The sequence below is a fragment of the Garra rufa genome, chromosome 17 (genome assembly GCF_049309525.1).
Source record: "Garra rufa chromosome 17, GarRuf1.0, whole genome shotgun sequence".
NCBI lineage: Eukaryota > Metazoa > Chordata > Actinopteri > Cypriniformes > Cyprinidae > Garra > Garra rufa.
Genome location: NC_133377.1, coordinates 24,900,630 through 24,923,174, shown reverse-complemented (window position 1 = coordinate 24,923,174; position 22,545 = coordinate 24,900,630). Strand labels below are relative to the sequence as shown.

Here is a 22,545-nt window from a genome sequence, read left to right as displayed (position 1 = left end):
GAAAAACAACCTCCGGGTGAAACAAGACATGAGATATGGTGACTTGGAGGAACAAAAGCGTGCCTTCAGAAAGACGCCTGATAGCCTACTTTTGAATTATAACCTTTAAATAAAAAATAAAGCAACAGAATTACAAAAGAGAAATTAATAATGAGCAGTCTATAATGGACAAGCTGCTTACCGACATTATTCATGTCTTTTAGCAGGGCTGAGTAGTAACTGATTAGAATAGTTTATAGAATCTATAAACGTAAAAAAACCAGCTTTTATACATTACAAATTATAAAATGATCCATAGGTGATGTTTTTTAAAGAAATCTTTGCTGCTCACCAAGCCTGCATTTATTTGATCCATGGTACAGCAAAAACAGTATAATTGGTATATTTTTACTATTTAAAATAACTAATTTACATTACTACACTCACATGATCCTTCAGAAATCATAATAATTTTGTGATTTGCTGCTCATTTATTATTATGTTGAAAACAGCTGAGTAGATTTTTTTTCAGGTTTCTTTTATAAATAGAAAGTTCAGAAGAACAACATTTATCTATTATAGATGTCTTTATCATCACTTTTGATCAATTTAAAAAAAAATACTGACTTCAAGCTTTTGAATGGTATAGTGTGTAATGCTACAGAAGTGTTTGATTTCAGATAAATGCTGATCTTTGGATCTTTCTATTTATCAAAGAATCCTGAAAAATGTACTCAACTGTTTTAAATATTGATAATAATGATAATATAAAATGTTTCTTGAGCAGCAAATCAGCACAATAGAATGATTTCTAAAGGCTCATGCGACACTGAAGAATGGAGTAATAATGCTGAAAATCACAGGAATGAATTACACAATTACATTACATTTTTTAAATAGTAAAAAATGCTGTATATTCACCATGACACTGGACAGAACCTAACAAACACATTTACATTGAGGCAACATTGCTGCTACATTCTGTTTTCATTATTGCAATTGTTTGTTTTGTTCTCTACATGTTCATGCAACCATGTGACAGAAATGTAAGATCCAAGAGGGCTGTAGAAATAATGTTAAGCAATATTCATCAGCTGAGAGGTTAGGCAACCTTATGACTACATCTGTTGTTTCTGCATCACACACTTCCTGTTCTTATATGTTTGTGGTAATATTGTGGTAACGTCAAATTTTAATGTGTACTATCACATTAAAATCACAGCCAAAGTTTTCTAATATTATCATTATTAGATATATTTCATATTAATCTGTTAAATAAAAGGGGGTTTTAATTAGGGGTCCTTAGTCACATGTTATGTCAACATTTTAGGCCCAAGGTGTATAACATTATCATCATCTTTTATGAGATGGCTGATTAACAAAGCAAAATAAGCATCTGTTTCCAGCTAAAGTTTTATTTGTTAGTTCTGCCAATGACTCCCAAGGTTCGTTACAACGTTTACTCAGCTGCTAAAACAAATGGCCTTCACTTTCTGATGTGAATGGAATTTAGCGGGAATGTGTCCTGGTGGGTTTGTTTCCTGTGCAGAATTTCACTTTTTATACATGCTGTGAGGCATAGGTTTTAGGCACCCCATGAACACAATGGGGGCCCACTGCTCTGCACATTTTGTATGTCTCCTTGATTTAACACACCTGATTCAGATAATCAGCTCGTTAGGAGAAAGATCCATGAACTTAACTGAGTGTGTCAGATTCAGAAACATACAAAATGTGCAGAGCAGTGGGCCCCGAGGACTGGAGTTGAGAATCACTGATTTAGCAGACACTTTCCCTTTGAATATTCTATTACTCTTTAACTTCAAACTAGGCCTGTGGCGGCATTTTATGAGGCCTGAATAATGAACTGAAACTTTATCTATAGAGCTGTTCAGACTTGACGTCAAGTTGTAGGCCAACCGAGAAGACTAATTAGCTTAAGTCTAAGTCTAATTTCCTTTCGGTTTTTAGAACAGCTAGTGGCTTTGTATTTATGAGTAAAATATTATCTAAGCTACATAAGGACTACACAGTTGTTGATTTGTCAAGCAAGAAAACTTAAATCCTTGTGGTAGTCATAGTCTTTTAACTAGCAAACTATGTTTGAAAAAAAAAAAACACGAGGTAAGGAAAAACAAAAGCTTGTGGTGTTACTGTGTGTAAATTAATTTGTAAAACAAAATGTCATCATAATGCTAACCAAGAACTTTACAATACTAAAAAAAGCGGTGGCCAAAATAATTAAAAGCATTAGTATTTCCACAAGTTGAAAAAATGGTTTAAGTATCTTGCTGTTGTCAGGATTATGTCTTGTTCTGTTCTGTTCTCCCAGTGTTTTCTCCCCTTCTGTTTCTAGTCCACATGGTTTAGTCCTTGTCTCCCCCTTTTGGTTAAGTCTTAGTTGGTTTAGTCTTGCCCATATTTGTACTTCCCCCTGGTTATCCTTGTTATCTCCTTTGTAACCACACCCCTGTTTCAGTGTATTAGTGATGGGATTTATGGCTCTTTGAGGGGATCCGGATCTTGGCGAACCGTTCCTTTCAAAGAGCCGTTCAAAAGAACGGCTCTTTTGGCTCTTTTTAAATATTTAGTCAGTTTTAAGAAGCCAGCTTGGGGGCATCTCAGTTTATCCTGGAAATAATCACTGGGATGAAATGATGAGCTGAGATTTGTAGTCAAATAATTAAAAATCAGGTATCACACACCAATATCTGAGTTTGAATTATTCTGAAATATTGATTATTACCTAATTTGTGGACTATATTCCATAGGGTTGCACAACATCCCTCTGCTTAGACAGTGACATCACTATTTTGGATTTACCTTTAGTACAAAGTGTGTTGCTGCGTCCCAATTTGCATACTTATACTATGCCCTTAAAGTATGTACTCTTTTTGTGAAGAAAAAGTACATACTTTTGAGTATGTAGCAGAGTAGTAGGCAAGCTTTGGGACATACTATTTCGTCTGTTGCTTTAGTTGCCTAAATCCTGTCACTGTTTAAACTGCCCTGTCAGTTAATATCATCTACATTTCGTTTAATTTGATTTCCTACCGTATTAGAGAGAAATGAAGAGGCACATTCTTATACGAGTCTTTTATGCCGAGAACTTTGCTCGTGTTTGCATAATGATGCATTTAAAAGTTAATGACCAAACCTATCATTACAAAAGTTCATAATGTTGCTGCACATGAAATATACCATGGATAACATTAATTAAATATTTTTTATTAGGTTACACATTGATTTATCACAAAAACACCTTTCTCTACCTGTCCGTTGGTCGCGCGTATCCGCCATGTTTGTAGTTTTTAAAACAATTTTTATGCGTGTTTGTAGTTCTAATCGGATCCTCGTTCACCGTGCAATGTGTTGTGGGCAATATTAGCCGTTATTAGAGTGTGCATTGATCCGCACTTCGAATTCTTAAGTTAAGTAGTAGACCATCCGGGAATAATTTGTGTGCATCTGTGTGAAACACGCATAGGAAAATAGAACGACAGAAAGAACGGCTCCCCCCCAGCCGCGACTCGGCTCCCATCGTTCATGTTTATGAGCCGTTCAAAAGAATCGGTTCGTTCGCGAACGTCACAACTCTACAGTGTATATAAGTCTGTGTCTGCTCACTCCCCTTGGTCAGTCGATAACGTTACTTCCGGTTTGTTCAGCTCCATGTTCTTTGTTTTCTCTATGTTCCATGTTTTATTTTCATTAAACATCAGTGTTTATTTTACTCCGGTTCCTGCCTGTTCATCTCCACTCCTCATCCTGCATATAGTGTGACAGCTGTAGTGTGTCATTAGGAAGTATCAGTTTACATTTCCAAACATTAATTTTGCCATTAATTGTTATAATCCAGTGAAATTTTTCCAGCATCATCCAGTTTATATGGAATGACATGAAGAAACAGAACAAACTGAGACAAACTAAACCCAGAAGAACTGTGGCAACGTCTCCATGCTTCAAGAAACCTGCAAAGCTACCTGAAAAACTGTGCAAAGTGCACCTAGGGCAAAAGCTTTAAATGCAAAGGATGGTCACACCAAATGTTGATTTAATTAGTTAATAGAAGTTAACTGAAAACGAAAAAATAATTTACTACATTATTTTTTGACAACATCCTCATTTTACAGCATTTTACACGTGTGCCTAAAACTGAACAGTACTGTAGCTTTGCAGGTTCATTTCTTGGAGTATCTTGGAGACGTTGCCACAGTTCTTCTGGGTTTATTTTGTCTCAGTTTGTTCTGTTTCTTCATGTGATTCCGGACAGACTGGATGATGGTGAGATCAGATCTCTGTGTGGAGCACTGGCTGTTGTCAGACTCCTTGTGCAAAGAAAAATCTCTCTAGATTATTACAGTTAATGGCAAAAATGAATGTTTGGAAATGTAAACTAATATTTCTTACTGACACACTCCAGCAAAAGATAGAAATAACTGACTTAAAACAATTTTACCTGGTGAAAATACTAATGTTCTATAATAATTTGGCCACCACTGTAAATAGTTTTAAATTCCCCATTGAATGAACCCATTACTTGAAAATGTTCTTCTAGGTTTCAGGTTATACAAAAAAGAAAAGAAAAAAAGAAACAGTTCTATTTATTTTTTAAACAAATTTTTCATACTCTGTTTATTTTTGCTCATGTAAGTAATAAGTAAAAATATTCATTAGATCGTTTTTATTGATCGTTTTAATAGCTTTACATATGAACGACAGACATATCACTTTTGGTAAAGGGCAACTGATTTCTCAACACAACCCATTCTAAACCTAAGGAAATTACCAAAAATAATAATAAATACAACCCAATATCCCATAATGCTTAGCGCGTATTACACAGAACGCGTAGCGGTAGCGTCATTTCCGTCAGTTTTGAACATGGAGGCGAATGGACTGAAGCTGAATTTCTGGGAGAATGGACCGAAACCCGGTCAGTTTTATTCATTCCCGGGTAACAGCAGCAGTAGTGCGGCTCCAGGATGTGGACCCATCAAACACACACTGTAAGTTCATCACGACTTGTCCGTTTTGTGCTTTTAGCAGTCATTAAGTTTGTGCTTTCGATTTGCCTTTCTCTGCTGCATCATCATGGAGGAAAGTTGCTGTTTACCCCGAAGAACTGTCTCCGATATATATTTTTAAAAATATTAAAGTCATTTTAATATAGTCTGAATATAATTTATGTTTCTTTTTCTACTCTTCATCTAGTGAAAAAGTAAAAGTTGAAAGGTCCGGCTGTAAGTTAGCTTGTTAGCAGTAATGCTAATGAATAGGCAAATATCAAAACCTGTGTGTTTTAATACTTAATTATGTACATTACATATGAGAATGTACACACGAAGTACATTATATATGTTTTTATAACTGTAAAAAATAAGACTAATAAATAAAATAATACACAATTAAAAAATCTTTACGGCCATTTAATAAATGGAAATGCGCGATATGCAAGAATGCAAAATATGAGTTGTGAACTTTTAAGGTCATTGATTTCTGTTAAAGAACTTTTTAGAATTTAGTTAAAGTATATATATATATATATATATATATATATATATATATATATATATTTACTGATCAAATAAACGCAGCCTTGTTGAGCATAAGATAATTCTTTCTAAAACTCGTGGTATGTATGTATGTATATTTACATTCAATTTGTCTTTTATTAATTATAATGTTCAATGTTTCTCAGCAACCCCATGGTAACAGGTACATCAGTGCTGGGTGTGAAGTTCACTGGTGGTGTGATCATCGCTGCTGACATGCTCGGCTCCTACGGCTCCCTGGCACGTTTCCGTAACATCTCCCGACTCATGAAGGTCAATGGCAACACCATCCTGGGAGCCTCAGGAGATTATGCTGACTACCAGTACCTTAAACAGGTCATTGAGCAGATGGTGTAAGTACACACACGTTTATGACTTGGTTGAATACTTAGTTTGGTTTCAGTGTACTTTAAAAGATAGCACTTGATCTGTGTTTTTTAGGATTGATGAAGAGCTTCTTGGTGATGGACACAGCTACACCCCCAAAGCCATCCACTCTTGGCTCACGCGGGTCATGTACAACCGCCGCAGCAAGATGAACCCCTTGTGGAACACAGTGGTCATTGGTGGATTTTACAATGGAGAGAGGTGAGACCGTATCCGGACAACTATTGTTAAAGGGATAGTTCACCCAAAATTGTAAATTCTGTTATTAATAACCCACCCTCATGTTGTTCCAAACCCCGTAAGACCTTCTTTCAACTTTAGAACACAAATTAAGGTAGTTTTGATGAAATCGGAGAGTTTTACTTGTAATCGATTTCCTTACTGCCTTTCTGTGCCTTGAACATGGTAGTTGCGTGGCTGTCGGTGCAGGGTCAAAGAGCTCTCGGATTTCAAAAATATTTTAATTTGTGTTCTGAAGATGAATGAAGATCTTATGAGTTTTGAGACATGATGGTGAGTAATTAATGACAGAATTGTACACGGTTTTACACATTTTGTTTCAAAGAAGCTTTACAGCAATTCATGACATTATGTCTATAATATTATCCTAATATCTTTATGTCTCAGTCACATTTAGCAGATTAGAGGTGGGTGAAACCGTAGTTTACATATTTCTATATCTGACCCTGGACCACAAAACCAGTCTTAAAGGATTAGTTCACTTTCATAACAACAGTTTAAAGATAATGTACTCACCCCCTTGTCGTTGGGACATTCATGTTTGCACTTAACTAGCACACTGTAAATACTGTTACATTTCTGTTCTTTAAATTTCTTTGTCTATTACTATTAGGGGTCGACCGATATGTGTTTTTCAGGGCCGATACCGATTATTACAGATCAAATGCACCGATAAACGATATTTTGAACCCATATGTCTACACATTTCCATTAGTTTTAATTTAGAGTACAGTGCAAATGAAGGCATAAAAACATTAATTTGTCTTTTAATCAAATAAGTTATTTTTTTTTTACAAATGAGATTACTAATAAAAAAGCATGGAAAACATCCGATCAGAATGCGTCCCCGACTGCCTCTTCTATTCTATGCGCCTTATAATGCAGTGCGCCTTATATCCAAACACACTTTTATAATGACTGCGTTTGTTAATCTGTACCGGGTGATGGGCGCCGCCATGTTTGTTCACGCTGAATCCGAGCTGTGGGATTTACAACACGCAATTCATCCTCTCCTCCCGAAAGACATTAAAGTAAGTCTCTGGTAAGCTGGGAGAAGAGGAGTGTGCACTTTATAGTTACCTACACAATCTGTACATGATATCAATAAATGTACATGATGTCCGTGTTTTCCGCATCCGGGAAATCAAGATAACATTGAGGTGTTTTTGCAACTTCACCGTAAAGGATTGTGAATTACTGAAACACAATTAACGTCTGCTGCTGACTTACCTTTGAAAGACAACTGATTACTGCCGCTCGCAGCTCCAGCAAGCGTTCTGTCTGTGTCTTCAGTGCCTTCAGCCTTCGAGTTGATTGGTCGGAGTCACGACTCCCAACAAATCAGATGCGCGGTGGGCGGAGACTGCTCTAGGGCACAGAGTGGTGAGCTCTGACAGGCTGCAACGGAGCCAAAGAGCGCATTTCAAAATTAAATTATTGAAAATAACCGATTCCGATAATCGTAAAAATGTTTAATATCGGCGCCAATAATCGGTCGACCCCTAATTACTATACTAAGTGCCTTTTTAGTTTATACACTTATTTATTTTATAATTTTACTATGTTTATCTGTGCAGCTTTCTTGTTTTATTGCTGCTAGCCTCTGTGAGCTACCAAAAAAATTTGTTGTATAACTACAATGACAATAAAGTCTCTTTATCTTTTTATCTTTATCCAAGATGTTCATGTCTTTCTTTCCTCAGTCGTAAAGAAATTTTTTTTTGAGGAAAACAATTTAGGATTTCTCTCTATATAATGAATATGTATAGTACCCCCGAAATTTGAACTTCCAAAATGCTGTTTAAATGCAACTTCAAAGGGCTCTAAAAGATCCCAGCCAAGGAAGAAGCGTCAAGACCAGCATTTGAGGTTAAAGTATATAAATTGTCAATCTGTTTAGAAAATAACTGATCGTTTCACTAGATAAGACCCGTCCTCCTCGGCTGAGATCGTTTAGAGCCTTTTGAAGCTGCATTTAAACTGCATTTTGGAAGTTCAAACTTCGGGGTGCCATATATATCCATTATATAGAGAGAAATCCTGAAATGTTTTCCTCAAAAAAACATAATTTCTTTAAATCTTTCTTTACGGAAAGAAAGACGTGAACATCTCGGATGACAAGGGGCTGAGTACATTATCTATAAATTGTTATGAAAGTGAACTACTCATGGATATATTTGTAGCAGTAACCAAAAATACATTATATGGGTCAAAAAAAAAAAAATTGTTTTATGCCAAAAATCATTAGGATATTTAATAGTCATAAGAGTCATGTTCCAAGAAGATATTTTGTCAATTTCCTACCATATATATATATATATATATCAAGACTTAATTTTTGATTAGTAATATGCATTAAGAACTTTATTTGGACAACTTTAAAGACAATTTTCTCTTACCTGTAAGGTTTTGTTCAGTTTACAACAATTACTATTGTCATTGCAAATGTAGTAAATAAGGTCAATTTTGTGACCCAGTGATCACTTTGAGTTCTCTGCTGTTATGCAACTTTTACTGAACACAGTTTGTTATGCTTTTTTAAGCTTTCTTGGTTATGTGGACAAGTTAGGAGTTGCATATGAAGCCCCAACAGTAGCAACTGGATTTGGTGCATATTTGGCTCAGGTAATGTTTGCTTTTTTTTGTTGATCAGATTATCTTGCTTTTTAAAGGTTTTAAGACTTGTATGACTTAACACAACATAAATGTTATAAATTTATATAATCTGAAATATGTAGTACAAAACCTATGAAAGATTTATGTTATTTAAAAAAAAAACATTGTTTTATACATATTTTAGACTATGTGGGCGCCAATATTTTGATAATGTGAAATTGCTGCACTCGGTGAGCTACTAGCTTAACTCGGAAAATAAAATCCTAATACGATGTCCACAGCTACTGAAAAAGATTACAGGTTGCGATTGATATAAACGTAGACTAACAAGAAGTCTAAACGCCCCCAAATATCGAGTAAATCTGCGCTGAGAAACTACTTCAGTGGCTGCGGTGTCATGACAAGCATGGCATCTAGCATTTCTTGCCTCTGCCGTTTGTAAGCTCTTTCATTAGCTGTGGTCTACTAAAAGCCTCAAAGGCATCAGGGATAAAGTGGAGAGAACAAAGACGAGGGTATTTAGTAAGTTTTACTCATCCACAGTCGTACTGCCATTGTTTTTTCCTCTTCTTTTCGCTGGGAAAGCTGTGCTTTACAACCAAAAGTCACACAATGTGGAATTGTATCAGTATTTTATTTCCAGAGTTGTAAAAATAGCAACAAGTAGCGCCAGTTGCTCACCAAGTGCAACCATTTGACGGCATCAAAATAATGGTGCCCCCTGTAGTCCAAAATGTGGATTTTTTCATAGTTTTTCTTCTACATATTTCAATAAGAGACATCATGTATTATATTTAGCCATATAAGTCTAAATACCAGAGGTTTCCTTTAAATTAACTTAAAATCCTTATATTGTTTTGCAGCCCTTGATGAGGGAAGTGTTGGAGAACAAGGTAGAAATCACAAAGGACGAAGCACGAGCACTGATAGAGCGATGCCTGAAAGTTCTATACTACCGTGATGCCCGCTCCTACAACAGGGTAAGACATGCTCGCTCTTCTCTATCTCCTTTAGATCCTCATCTCAGGTTTATTTCATTGTACGTGTGTTTCAAGAAATAATTGATTTTCTTGGGTCTTTCTGTAGCATGAAATTGCCATTGTAACAGCTGAAGGTGTTGAGATTATAGGACCACTGTCATCTGAAACAAACTGGGACATTGCCCATCTGGTCAGGTAGGCTGAAATTCATGATTCAACTAAATATTTTCTCTTTATGGTTTAAATATACACTTCTATTTGGAAACGTATGCACTGGATGTTTTTATCTGAATATATGTCCGAATATAAGTATTAATTTATTTAGTGCTGTGCAAGGTTGTTGGATATACATATCAATGCAGTGCATATTGAAATTCAGTTACATCATAATCACTGATTCATTGTATTGACCAACTAACTGCTGTTTGTTTTTATTGCAGTGGTTTTGAATGAATCCTATTCTGCTGCCCCTGTTTTGCCTCATCTTCGGACATGCTCTTAGCACCACCAGATCACTATTGTATTGCCAAGACTACAGTTAGAATTGTTTCCTGCTCTTTTGTTATACATAAATAAACTTGATAAAATTGTGTGCTCATTGTTCTTCTTTAATTGGTCAATAGATCAAAAATCCAATGTGTAATGATTTTCTATGATCAATTTTACATTTTTGAAATTGTATGAATTTAAAACATTTCATTTAGCAGATGCTTTTTTCCAAAGTAACTTACAAATGAGGACAATGGAAGCAATCAAGATCAACAAAAGAGCAATGCTATGTAAGTGCTATGACAAGTCTCAGATTATCTTATTGCAACATACGTAGGAAGGTTTTTTAATTATATAGTAAATAAAATGAAAACGGATAGAATAGAAAAAGAATAGAGCAAGCTAGTGTGTTTTGTTTCTTAGTGACATTAAAAACTACAAACAGTTGTTATAGATCACAATGCAATAGTTTTCCACCTAAGGTGTTTATGAATTAGAATTACATTATTGCAGTTTAAACTTGTTCATTAGGTTTTCAAAAATTTATGTAAAGGAAGCTTGTAATTTAATTTAAATATTTTTAGCAAACCGTGTTACGCTGCTATAACTTACTTTGCAGCAAAACCAATACAAACGCTGACGGAACAAGTAAACATTCCCTGAAATATTGGTTTAACTAAGCCAGCATAAAAAAATGAAAAATGTTTCTTTGAATAAAAATGTAATTTTGCTACCTTTAAAGACAACAGATGATGAATCTTAAAGGAAAAAAGTACTGCTTAAATTACATATCTAAAAGTGTTTATTCAGTTTATACAGTATAACCCTAAATACAGTAGGTAATGATTTCAAATTTCTATTTACATTTATGAACAGTATGATAACAGAGATCAAACCTGATGCAAAGGCAAACAGTGATAAACTAAACCATAAGGCATAACACGCGGCACATTTGTAGTTCAATAAACAATAGAAGCCATAACTACACTTGGGATCATTAGTACCCATTAACACGACAAATATTTACACATGCTAGCTATAACCTGCATTTGCATGACTCGTTTTCGTAAACACTTCAGTTGAGCAGTTCATTTTATTCTTGAAATATGAAATTGTGGTGGAAGGTGGCACACAAAACTGAATATTTTGAAAACATTCTTGACCTGTAGATCCAACAATGCTTTTCCATTTAAGAGAACTTAATCTATAATTTCCGATTCCTCAAAACCATGGAAAGACTCCACATCACTGTCTTTCTCAAAGATCTTTCTCAACGCAAGTATCCCAGATTGTGGCGATGACAGAGATTCTGCAGAAACGACACTGGAAGTCTCAACTTTCTGTTCTTCAACTTTGTCTCCTTGTGATTTACTGACAAGGAGAGCTTCAGTAAGACTTCGCACCAGCTCAGAAGGTTCCTCAGATGCTGCCTCTGGGGTTGGGCTCAAAACCCGATCAAAAGAGCGGAAAAGTAGTTTGGACTCTGCTTTAAGAACATCTAGTACCTCGACAAGCCAGCGGGACAGGAGAAGAGCAAGATCAGCTGGTTTGGCTCCAACCAGTTCTTGTGGCGCTTTGGTCACATGCTCGCTCCAGCGAGCCTGCAGAAACTCACGTAACACCGGCCCCATACAGGCTTCGAGAGGTTGTAGACGGCGAGAACAACTGCGAGGGATCAGGCCTGGAAGAGTGTTAGCCCTGTTGAGCGTCACCAAGAACTCATTGGACATGTGGCCTTTGTACGTGTCCATCATCAGCAACCCTTTTCCTCCAGAACTAGGGTCGACGTGTTGACACCACACTTTGTCCAACCAAAGCTGAAGTCTTTCCTCATCTGTGAACCCTTCTGGTCTTGCCTCCAGGATGAAGAAGTCTGGCAACAAACTTGCATCCTTCTCAAGAGGTTCACCTCTGAGAAAAACCATGGTGGATAATGTGGTTCCATCAGCCAGGGCTGTGAAGACAACATCTATGAGAGGATCCATGGTGCCCATCAACTTAAAAGCAGACAACATGGACGACGAATCCGCAGAGGCTTCATCTAGCTGCTCCATATCTACAAAGATGGAAAGCTCATCCATGGCGGCAATAGAAGACAACCTAAAGGTTTGTGAGGTGACTTGCTGTTTCAGAAAGCTGCTGAAGGAGCTCTCAAGCTCCTGGGATTTACATGGTAGCGACTTGTTGGACGTGGCAAACGCCTGCAAGCCCAGATCATGGCGTAGCAAGAAATCGACCACTGAGTTGTAAGAGAGATCTCGTGCACCATGACTGCTCAGGAACCCAAAAAGGTTCGCTTCATCGATAGGTAGTTGTTGCTCACGTTGACATAGCACCCATTCGACTAAGCTATCAGCCACCTGTGGTGTCAAACCTTCTTGACTTCTCGAGGGCTCAAGCTGAAGCTGCCTTTTCATAAGCAAAGACTGGACTTCTTCCGGCGGGGTGTCGAAGTGATTGGCAGCCTGGGGGACTCCGAAGCAGAGGGCGTATAGTATGACCTTTAGCTGTGCCACGGTAAATGAGTTTTCAACAGTATGTTCTGTATCGACTTCGGAAAGGCCTCCCTTAAGAGCTGGCTTTGAAGCATCCGGCGTGGCTTCACATATTTTGTCTGGAACCACACTTGGTTCATTAGGTTGAACCTGAATGGGTAGTACTGGCGTGCAAGCAGGGCTAGCAGGGAGCATTATTGTGTAGCTGGGTTGAGGAAGGGGTTTAGAAGTGAGAGGAAATGAACTCCCGTCCACTTGCTTCACTTGCAAAGGCAAAAAGATGCCATTGTTGAGTCTTTGACCTCCTCGGAGAAGGTCCGTTGGGATGAAGACAAATCTACAATGATAGTAATTGACAAGTTACTTTTCTGCTAAACTGAAGGTTAAATGTCTAGCAACTGTTTTTTGGGCTATACACAAATTACGTTTTTCTACAGCCCTTTCCTTAGAACAAGAATGGTTAAGGAACCATCACAAATTTCTTCTGTGGAACATAAAAGAAGATGTTCTAAATTACAGATAATCATTATATAATGAACTATCATTTTAAAACGCAAACAAATTGAATCAACGTACCTTTTATAGCCACGTGAAAATCCTTCTGAAAGGTAAGGAATATTATTAATAACATTGTGATAGGAACATGATTATTAAAAGCTTGAATTTCATTGTTGAAAATTGTTTAGACCGTAATAAACAACTTACCCTGTATGGTGCACCGGCTTGCTTGATGTGTAGGATTATCAGCAAGATGTTTGGCCATCAAATCTCCAACCTGAGTTTTGTACCTACATGTGGTACAGCTTAACCGCCCCTTCCTGCAAACATTTTGATTATCAGTATTGACAATAAAAGTAACATTACCAAAAAGAGAAAAAAAGGGGTTCTTACTTTGGGCAGGGTTTGTACAGGGTGATATATTTTTTGGTGCTTTTGCGAGGAACATGTACACTGATCATGTGATTGGCATATGCTCTGGAACAGCAGGTGTTGTATCGGCAGAGGGAACAGCTCACATAGGTGGGGAAATGGTTGGAAAAATACGGAATCTCATAGTTGCATTCCATGCAGTAGTGTTTTTCTGTTGGTTTGCTGGATAAAAAAGATGATGGCTACTTCAGAGGATAATCATCTATAAATATCTTTACAATGTGATCTGATTTTGTTTTCAAACAAATGTACATTAAAAGAAATTCATATAGACAGACGGACAGACAGATATATAAACAGAAAGAACTCACCACTGACTCTGCAACTTGACCATTAGCTCCATCATGCTTTCCACTGGCTTTTTCTTAATGGGAATTACTTTATTGGTTATTTTTGGTACATTTTGAGATGCTACAGTTGATGGGGTGTTTGAAGGAGTATTCTGTGGAGGTGCTACAAAAGCATCTCTTTTGTCAGTACTGTCAGCATAAGCTCGGATGGTTACCTGGTACAGACAGGGAAAATGTTAAGGCTATCAAACAAGTAATAAATATGACCAGGAATTTAAAAATCGTATAAATGTTTCTAACCCTAGTGCCAGGCACAAGGCCCTCCAATTGTTTGGGCTTGATAAAAGTCCTGTGAAACTTTTGTCTGTGTTGCCACTCGTCCTTTTCACGGATGAACTGAAGTCTGCATTTGTCGCAATGCCGTGCTGTTTTTTTCTGGATGCACAAACACATAGCTTAAAAGGACTGATACAGGAGTGGACATATCAGAATAATAAACTCTTATGACAATAATCAATCAATCAGCAGACAATCAATATATGATATTCCTTACCTAAGTCAAATTATAGTAAAGCATTAATTTAGAGCTGAAAATGTAAAAAGTGAAAGTCTTTTCATACTAATAATGATTTAAATGTATAGTTCACCCAAAAATAAAAATTGTCAGTAATTACTCACCCTCATGCTGTTCCAAACTTATTATATTCTTATATAATTTATACTTATATTTTACTTATATTTCTGATGAATATTTGATGAAAATTTCTGACCCTGCATAGACAAGCGAAACAAAAATGTTCCCAGGCCCAGAAAGGTAAGGACATTGTTAAAATACATCAGTGGGTCAATCTCGTATGAGAATACTTGTTCTCATAGCTTGTTTTGTTTTTTTACTTTGCAAAAAATATTATATATATTATATAATATATATATATTATATATTTATTGCTTTGTTGCCGTCTATGCAGGGTTAGAAAGCTCTTGGACTTCATCAAAAGTATCTTAATTTGTGTTCTGAAGATGAACAAAGGTCTTGCACGTTTGGAATGACATGAGGGTGAGTAATTAATGACAGAATTTTCATTTTTGGTTGAACTATCCCTTTAATATCTCATGTTCTCAACACTTATCTATAATAAAAGCTTTCTTTACCTGATGTCTAGTGAAGTGCATTTGGAAGCCACCGCAAGACCTAAATACTTTTAAGCAATAGGGGCACATTAAGATGCAGGTGTTCTTGTGCTTCTCTGTGAAGTGGTTTATAACATCGTCGTAGAAGGAGGAGCGGAACTCACACACCTGAGGTACACAAGAGTAATTGATTTACACAAATTTTTTTAAGACAAAACAATTGCTGACAAAGCCTGAATATACAAAATCAGTCACCTGACACATGTAGGGCATCTCGCCAGGCTTGTGCGCATGTTTCATGTGGTTCAGAAAGAGAGGTTCGTCCTCAAAGGACCACTCGCAGATCTTGCACACTTCTGTTATACCAGAAAGAAAAGTTTAAAGTTGACACTAAATTAACAGCAGTCAAATTTTAACTGTTATGGTTCAAAACCATTAAAAAAGGCTATCCACCTTTTTCTGCCTGTAAAAGCAAGTCTGGATTCCAGTCTCATCCATGTCCAGCTATTTTAAGCTGACAAAATACTTTCCACATTGAACAAAAAGGTGGATAACATTCTAGAAGTATAGACTCACTTGAGGACTCTGCTTTGTTATGGACTGTCTCAACGTGGCACTGCAGACGGAAAGGTGTTGAGAAGTTTCTGAAGCAGTGCTGGCACATAGTATGATAGTCTACTTCCCCTGTTTGGCGCTCCAACTCCAAGTGATGTTTCGTGTGGTTCATCAGCCTTTAAAATGAAGGTTGAGGAATTAAAAATCTATTGATACCAACAACTTGCCTCAAAAACAATCTGCAAACCAACTTACTTGATGTTGCCCTTCATCTTCTTGTCACAGAGTTGGCATTTCATTGTGATAGGCTCTGCATTGGGTCTTACGGGTGCAGGGTGGCCAGGATGTTGCCCATAGAAGAAGTCATCGACTAGCATGATCATTCTTCCCTGGTCGTCAAAATCCCCAGAGCGAGGATTAGGCACTCCCTCGGGTATCTCAGAAGTGGTGACGTGTGTGAGAGATGTTTTTGAGGGTGTGGAGCAGGAAACTGGAGTCTCGGATGTGGAGGGGTTTGAGCGGGTTTTGTCACTTGTACGCTTGACCCTTTTTCTAGTTTGGGCTTTCAGCTCCTGGACACTCTTGATAAGTTCTTGATTGCATTGCTGGAAAATAGGGAAAAGATAAATAAGTGTGTAAAGACATTGGTGAAAGGTTTGATGAGCATTTGCTTTAAAGCATTATTTCTAGGCAATGTAATCTTAAAATGATACGAATAAAAACTTACACAGTAGTATCCACGGAGAGACTGGCTCTTTTGGTAAAAGGTTTTACAGCGAACACACAATTTTGATGAACTGGAGCCCCTCTTCAATGCTGTAAAACAAAATACTTTTCTCAATTCCTTTGCACAGACCTCTTTATATGATAGTTCCCACAAAAATAAAAATTGTCATCATCATAATGCTAATTAAGATATTTTTAAACCTGCAAACCCTGAGAGACTCTTGTACCTCCACTGAAAGTCAGCTAAAATTATACACTTTATAAAATTCGTAAAGAGATTGTAAAATAAATCCAAATTAATCAAACACATTTATCCAAGTCTTCTAAAAAAAACACAATTTTTTATAAAAATGCTAAAATTTTAGACCAGTCAATCGAATAAAATTGTATTCTACTTAATTACATAATGTGGCGATTTATTAATTAATCTCATATTAATCACGTATCAAATTTGACTGACAAATTACAAAAAATAAAAAAAGAATTTAAAGCCATTACTGTGTTATATGAGAAAAACTGTGTTATATGAGAAAAACATGAAACGCACTACCAGTCAAAAGATTTGTAATTTTTTTTAAAGTCTCTTTTTCTCACCCAAAGAAAAAAAAAGCAGCAAATCAGAATATTAGAATGATTTCACAAGGACCATGTGACTAGAGGAATGATGCTAAAAATTCAGCTTTGAAATCACAGGAATTGTGTTTTTGCTGTACTTTGGATTAAATAAATACAGGCTTGGTGAGCAGAAGAGAATTCTTCAAAAAACATTTAAAAATCTTACTGTTCAAAAATGTTTGAGTGGTAATATGGATATTACAAAAAGTAGCTTTAGAAAGATTTTTTTCATTTTTCATTTTTGGGTGAACTATACCTTTAATAAGTTTTTTTTATTAATATAGATTTTTTATTTTTAGATTTTGTTCATTAATATGTAATTTTTTAATCAAATGATACTCCAAAAAAAGAAACTACTGCCAGTAGGTGGCAGTAAATGTCTTAATGGATAAGTCATTGAGTTATTCATTCATTACTTTACTGGATTAATTCGAACAGCTGATTCATTCAGGAGCGAAAACAAAGTAAATGGCTATCTTAATGAATGCGCCATTGAATCATTGCTTCATTTAAATGACAATTTTAATTTTGGGGTGAACTATCCATTGAAAGTCATAATCAGAAAGTCACTCAGTGATGCTTAATCAATAAAATGTCAACATTTGAAAAAACTACGACATTCAATACTGCGATAAAAAAACCCTCAGAATTAGAAATTCAGTGTTTCATCAGAAAAAGGTCCTGACCGTTAGTTGCTGTGGCAGCAGGAAGAAGGTTTTGCGCTTGAGGTTTCGTGACCTGAAAAAGCCCACCAGACAGGAGCGGAGCTGGAGCTCTGTTTGTTAAATTGTTTTGGATGGTGACCGCTTTGGTAGGCTGCACTAATGAACTCACTACTTGACCAGCAGATGCAGGTGCTCCAGTATACTTTGTGAGCTTTATTACTTTTATTGTTGCTCCTAACAAAATAAACAAAATGTAAATAGATGGGGTAAGTCATCTAAAATGTTTCAAATGTAAAATTTTAAGTATAAACTGTATAAACTGTCACCTGGATTTGTGGCTGGTAGGACGTTGGAGGGTGTCACGTTCAGAGTGGTCACTCCAGGGGCTGTGGAGGTGATGCTTTGTAAGTTGGAGGGGTTGTTGATGGTCAAGGTGACCGGGATCTGCAATGCAGAGATTTTTCCAGGGGTTGTTTGTTGTACTGAACTTGCTGGGGTAACCATCCGAGGAGCAATTAACTGGGGTGTCTGAGCTGAAGAGGTCAGACAAAAGTATTTTAGCAAAATAAACTATGAAATAAAACCACTGGTTTGAGATACGACTTACCAGAAGTCAGAAAACTAATAGGTTGTCCGTTCAAAAAGTAACCAAGTGATGTTCCCAAACTCATTGAGCCCGCCAGAGGCTGTCCTGGATTTGGCTAAAAAAGATGACCATCATTTAAATACAACATGTTTAGTTTCTATATGTAAACTGAAGACTAAACACTTCATGGATAGTAAAAGAGTAACGTGAAACCTGTGCACTGATGAAGATGGTTTGGCCACCTGCAGCTCCAGCTGGCTGGACAGCATTAGGCAGTAACGTAACAGCAGGAGCTAGAGGCAACAACAAAACACTTGGTTGTTTCTTTCCACACTGAAATCCCCCAGCTATTCTTTATACAGTGCTTTTGCAGTGTAGCATGTTTGTGATCACAAACTAATAACCACTAGGTGTCAGTACATGGAAAGGAAGTCGCAAGCCTCTAATTAGAAAGTCAATTCTACCCAGTGTTAAAGTATTGCTTAGATGCATGCTTGTTTTCATCTTACCAGATGCCAAAGGCACAGCTTGATTTGTGATTTCAGTAGTAGCTGATGTTGGTTCAGAGGTGCCATCAGACTCTATTGGTATCAGTGCATCATTAGCACCTACAGTAACTAAGAAGGGAATAATTAAACAAAAGGCATTACACTTTTATTTGTATTTACACTAATTGTCTGAATATATGATTTAATGCTATTCATAAAACATTTCAAAGACCATATACATTTAAACAATACATATTAAAGAGTGGTTGTACTTAATAAAACTAAACAAAAAAAAACTAAATTACCTTTGTTATATATCTGGTTCCTGTTTTCTGTAAAACTTTGGCATGGCTCCAGATCATCTTCTTCACATTGCATGTAAAGATCTGATTCTGCCATGTTTCTGTAAACAAAGATAGATGCTTATACAGTGTCATCACTCCTGTAAACAAGACTAGTAATGTTTGTCATATAGTAACAATATATTTGACAGTTACAGTTGAGGTCAAATGTTTACATACACCTTGCAGAGTCTGCAAAATGTTCATTATTTTACCAAAATAAGAGGAATCATACAAAATGCATGTTATTTGTATTTAGTGCTGACCTGAATAAGATATTTCACATGAAAGACATTTGCATATAGTCACAAGAGAAAATAATTTATAAAAATGAACCCCTTCAAATATTTACATACACTTGATTCTTAATGCTGTGATGTTACCTGAATGATCCACAGCAGTTTGTTTGTGTGTTTGTTTAGTGATAGTTGTTCACGAGTCCCTCGTTTGTCCTGAACAGTTAAACTGCTCGCTGTTCTTCAGAAAAACTCCTTCAGGTCCCACAAAATTCTCATCTTCATTCTGTTCAAAAGTTTACACCCCTGGCTCTTAATGCTTTGTTTTTACCTTCTGAAGCATCAGTGAGCGATTGAAGCTTCTGTGATAGTTGCATATGAGTCCCTCAGTTGTCCTCAGTGTGAAAAGACGGATCTCAAAATCATACAGTAATTGTTGGAAAGGGTTCAAATACACAGAAATGCTGAACACCCAATGAATTTGTGGGTCCTAAAGATTTTTCCCTGAAGAACAGCAGGCAGTTTTTCTGTTCAGGACAAACAAAGTATTCATGAACAACTACCACTAAACAAAAACAAAAAACACAGCTTTGGATCATTCAGGTAAGAACACAGTATTAAGAATCAAGGGGATATAAATATTTGAACAGGGTCATTTTAATAAATTCAACTATTATTTTCTTTTGTGTAAACGTCTTTTATGTGAAATATCTTATTCAGGTCAGTACTAAAAAATAACATGCATTTTATATGATTCTTATTTTGGAAAAAAATTATTTACATTTTGAAGATTCTGCAAGGTGTATGTAAACTTTTGACCTCAACTCTATACAGTGACAACAAAAATAATAGCAACTTTTATTATTATTTAATTAGAAAAGCTAACATGCATTTTGTACAGCTTCTAATCAGCAATAACGTAAATCAAATAGAAATCTATTTATCTATATAATAATTAATAATTAAGTTATTAATACAAAACAGTAAGTGTACTAATGTGAAAGTGAAAAGCACTGGAAATGTCTTTGCAAATATTTATTATTTTAGTTGTCAGTGATGTTTTATAGCTGCTCTGATTAAAGTTTTACAAAAAGTAAATGTATTTATACTTTCTGTCAGATTTTTGCCAAAAGTGACATTAGTCGCTAAACCGATTCCTTGACTCAGTATCTACATCCTGTCATAATAAACATGAGCTCCTTTAACGCCATAACAGACGCACGCTCGCACGCTCGCAAGCGCGCGCGCGCGCGGCTAACGTTAGCCCGCCATGCTAACTGTACTCATCATGTGTGCCCGGCCAATGCGCGACCCCGTGCAGCTGTGTATATGCATAGCTACAGGGGCTAGCATTTAACTTTTAACAACTTCTTTACAAACACTGACGCGTTGTTTGCACAGAGAAGAAGAGAGACTCTTACCTCGTGCACAGTTTTGCATATGTGCAAGATATTATACAAATTTACAGTGGGTTATTTCCTTTATTTCTTCGCGGGCTTTGCCATGATGGAAAAAACAATGATCCCTGTTCTGCAGACGTTTTTCCCTCTATGCTCGCGGTGGTAGGCGAAACATTTAAAAACGTCACTTCCACGAGTGTTTCCCTGCACACTGATTGGTTGCGATATTTGTGAGAAAGGCGGGTTGAGCGCGATTATTCAGTATTTAATAAAAAAAAGGGTAATAAAATAGTTAATATCAATGAAAGCGAAGAGTCAATGTTACATTACACGCATATAATGATATGAAAATGTGCCTGGAGTATGATTTAGAATATTAAACAATAATATTATAATGTCGTTTTATAGACACTAATTACCATTTACAGTAAATATTAACATTAGGCATTGATTTTGCACATTTTAAAAGCATTTGTTGTGCTATCTGCTGCACTGATTTGCTTTTTGTTTATCGGCGATGTTTATCTGCACTAAACCGTATGCACAGCCACTAGCTCAGCCGGCTAAATAATGTAGTGATCCAACACCGCGGCTGCAGAGTTAACGACACAAACTCACGACTCGATCATCGAACGGAAAACGTTGGCTTTTTTAGTCGATGTATGCTAGTCTCGCGCCATTACTACTAGCTCCTACATAATCGTTTGTTTTCGTATTAGGCTTCACTCTTTGCCTTCATTCTAAGTTCTTAATTCTAAGATGGCGCCCGAGGTTTACAAGTCAAGAATGAATTATTGACATAAGGTATTAAATGTTTCTTTTAACGAAACACCAACTTTTTCCTATTGAAATGAGCATGTTTCTCCAACAACACCAACACAATTTAGGCATTTTTCAAAACGAATTGGTGTTTTATTCAATTATTATAACGTTTATAAGCAGTAAACAAAGAAGTCCCTCATGTTTTAGCTGTCCAGTAGCCTACTTCTCTAAAACCAAGAACAGAATTAGCATTTTAGAGCAATGGCTTCGGCTCGAGATTTTCCTATATATTTTGTTATAATTACGGTGTAAATTCAATAACATAAATTCATACCTTAAACCTTACACAGTATCTGTGTTTGTGGCAATGTGTTTTCCCTTTTCACAGTGTTTCTTAAGATCTCTTAAAACTAAAGGTTCTTTATTGGCATCAATGGTTCTATGAAGAAACTTCAACATACATGGAAACCCTATCAAATGCAGAAAAGATTCTTTATTGTTGAAAAGGTTTTTTAGATTTTTTTAAATGTTCTTAAAATGGATCTTTTAGGAACCTTTCATTGAAAGGTTTTTTAGAGAACCAAAAATGGTTCTTCTATGGCATCACTGCAAAAACACACTTTTGGAACTTTTATTTTTAAAAGTGTATCTATGGTTCTCTTTTATCTATCTATGATTCCTTTAACATCCATGGAACCCTCCCATTGCACACAAGGTTCTTTATTGTGGAAAAGGGTTCTTTAGGGCATTAAAATGTTCTTTACACTAAGATTATTATTTTTTTTTCTGATCTGTTCACTAAAAGGTTCTTTAGGGAAACCAAAATGCTTTTGTGGCATATCTGTGAAAACCTCCTTTTGGAACTTGAATTAAGTGTAGAACAAAATATTAAAATCTATTCTAATTTAATCACAGGCCCATATATGTCCCTGACTTATTCATATTTCTTTTTCTAATTTGCAATATCCAAACATTCCCATATTTCTGATCTTGTGGGTAATGTAATAAAATCATCAAAACAGCGGCAAACAAATGAATAAGGTCATAGGAGGGAGGGCCACATGGCCCATACAACATAC

At 36.3% G+C, this 22,545-nt stretch overlaps 2 protein-coding genes across 3 annotated transcripts; one reads left to right on the top strand and one right to left on the bottom strand.

The window, feature by feature from the left end:
• The first annotated feature begins 4,847 nt into the window (after positions 1-4,847).
• Positions 4,848-10,347, top strand: psmb4 (proteasome 20S subunit beta 4). The gene is made up of 7 exons (XM_073822166.1): positions 4,848-4,988; positions 5,681-5,887; positions 5,976-6,122; positions 8,705-8,786; positions 9,641-9,757; positions 9,864-9,952; positions 10,198-10,347. Exons 1-7 carry the CDS (start codon positions 4,864-4,866, stop codon positions 10,208-10,210), a joined length of 780 nt encoding a protein of 259 aa, XP_073678267.1. The 5' UTR covers positions 4,848-4,863; the 3' UTR covers positions 10,211-10,347.
• A 705-nt stretch (positions 10,348-11,052) lies between these two features.
• Positions 11,053-20,863, bottom strand: pogza (pogo transposable element derived with ZNF domain a). 2 transcript variants are annotated; one of them, XM_073822487.1, is made up of 18 exons: positions 20,726-20,863; positions 19,033-19,130; positions 18,749-18,856; positions 18,453-18,532; positions 18,261-18,354; positions 17,980-18,186; positions 17,675-17,887; positions 16,375-16,463; positions 15,903-16,252; positions 15,669-15,823; positions 15,348-15,448; positions 15,114-15,260; positions 14,262-14,396; positions 13,983-14,176; positions 13,633-13,833; positions 13,447-13,559; positions 13,318-13,342; positions 11,053-13,078 (listed from the first exon to the last, which is right to left on the bottom strand). In XM_073822487.1, exons 2-18 carry the CDS (start codon positions 19,124-19,126, stop codon positions 11,446-11,448), a joined length of 3,939 nt encoding a protein of 1,312 aa, XP_073678588.1. In that variant the 5' UTR covers positions 19,127-19,130; positions 20,726-20,863; the 3' UTR covers positions 11,053-11,445. The 2 variants fall into 2 exon arrangements, with proteins under 2 accessions (XP_073678588.1, XP_073678589.1); XM_073822488.1 differs by having other exon boundaries at positions 13,318-13,339.
• Between the last annotated feature and the right edge of the window lie 1,682 nt (positions 20,864-22,545).

Bases quoted from the DNA above. Each gene is read 5' to 3' on its own strand.
- psmb4 (XM_073822166.1), top strand. From the start codon at position 4,864: ATGGAGGCGAATGGACTGAAGCTGAATTTCTGGGAGAATGGACCGAAA. The intron at 6,123-8,704 runs GTGAGACCGTAT...TGCTTTTTTAAG, and splicing joins GGATTTTACAATGGAGAGAG to CTTTCTTGGTTATGTGGACA. The intron at 9,758-9,863 runs GTAAGACATGCT...GTCTTTCTGTAG, and splicing joins ATGCCCGCTCCTACAACAGG to CATGAAATTGCCATTGTAAC.
- pogza (XM_073822487.1), bottom strand. From the start codon at position 19,126: ATGGCAGAATCAGATCTTTACATGCAATGTGAAGAAGATGATCTGGAG. The intron at 16,253-16,374 runs GTAAGTTTTTAT...CCTATTTTCCAG, and splicing joins CTCTCCGTGGATACTACTGT to CAATGCAATCAAGAACTTAT. The intron at 13,343-13,446 runs GTAAGTTGTTTA...CTTACCTTTCAG, and splicing joins AAGCCGGTGCACCATACAGG to AAGGATTTTCACGTGGCTAT.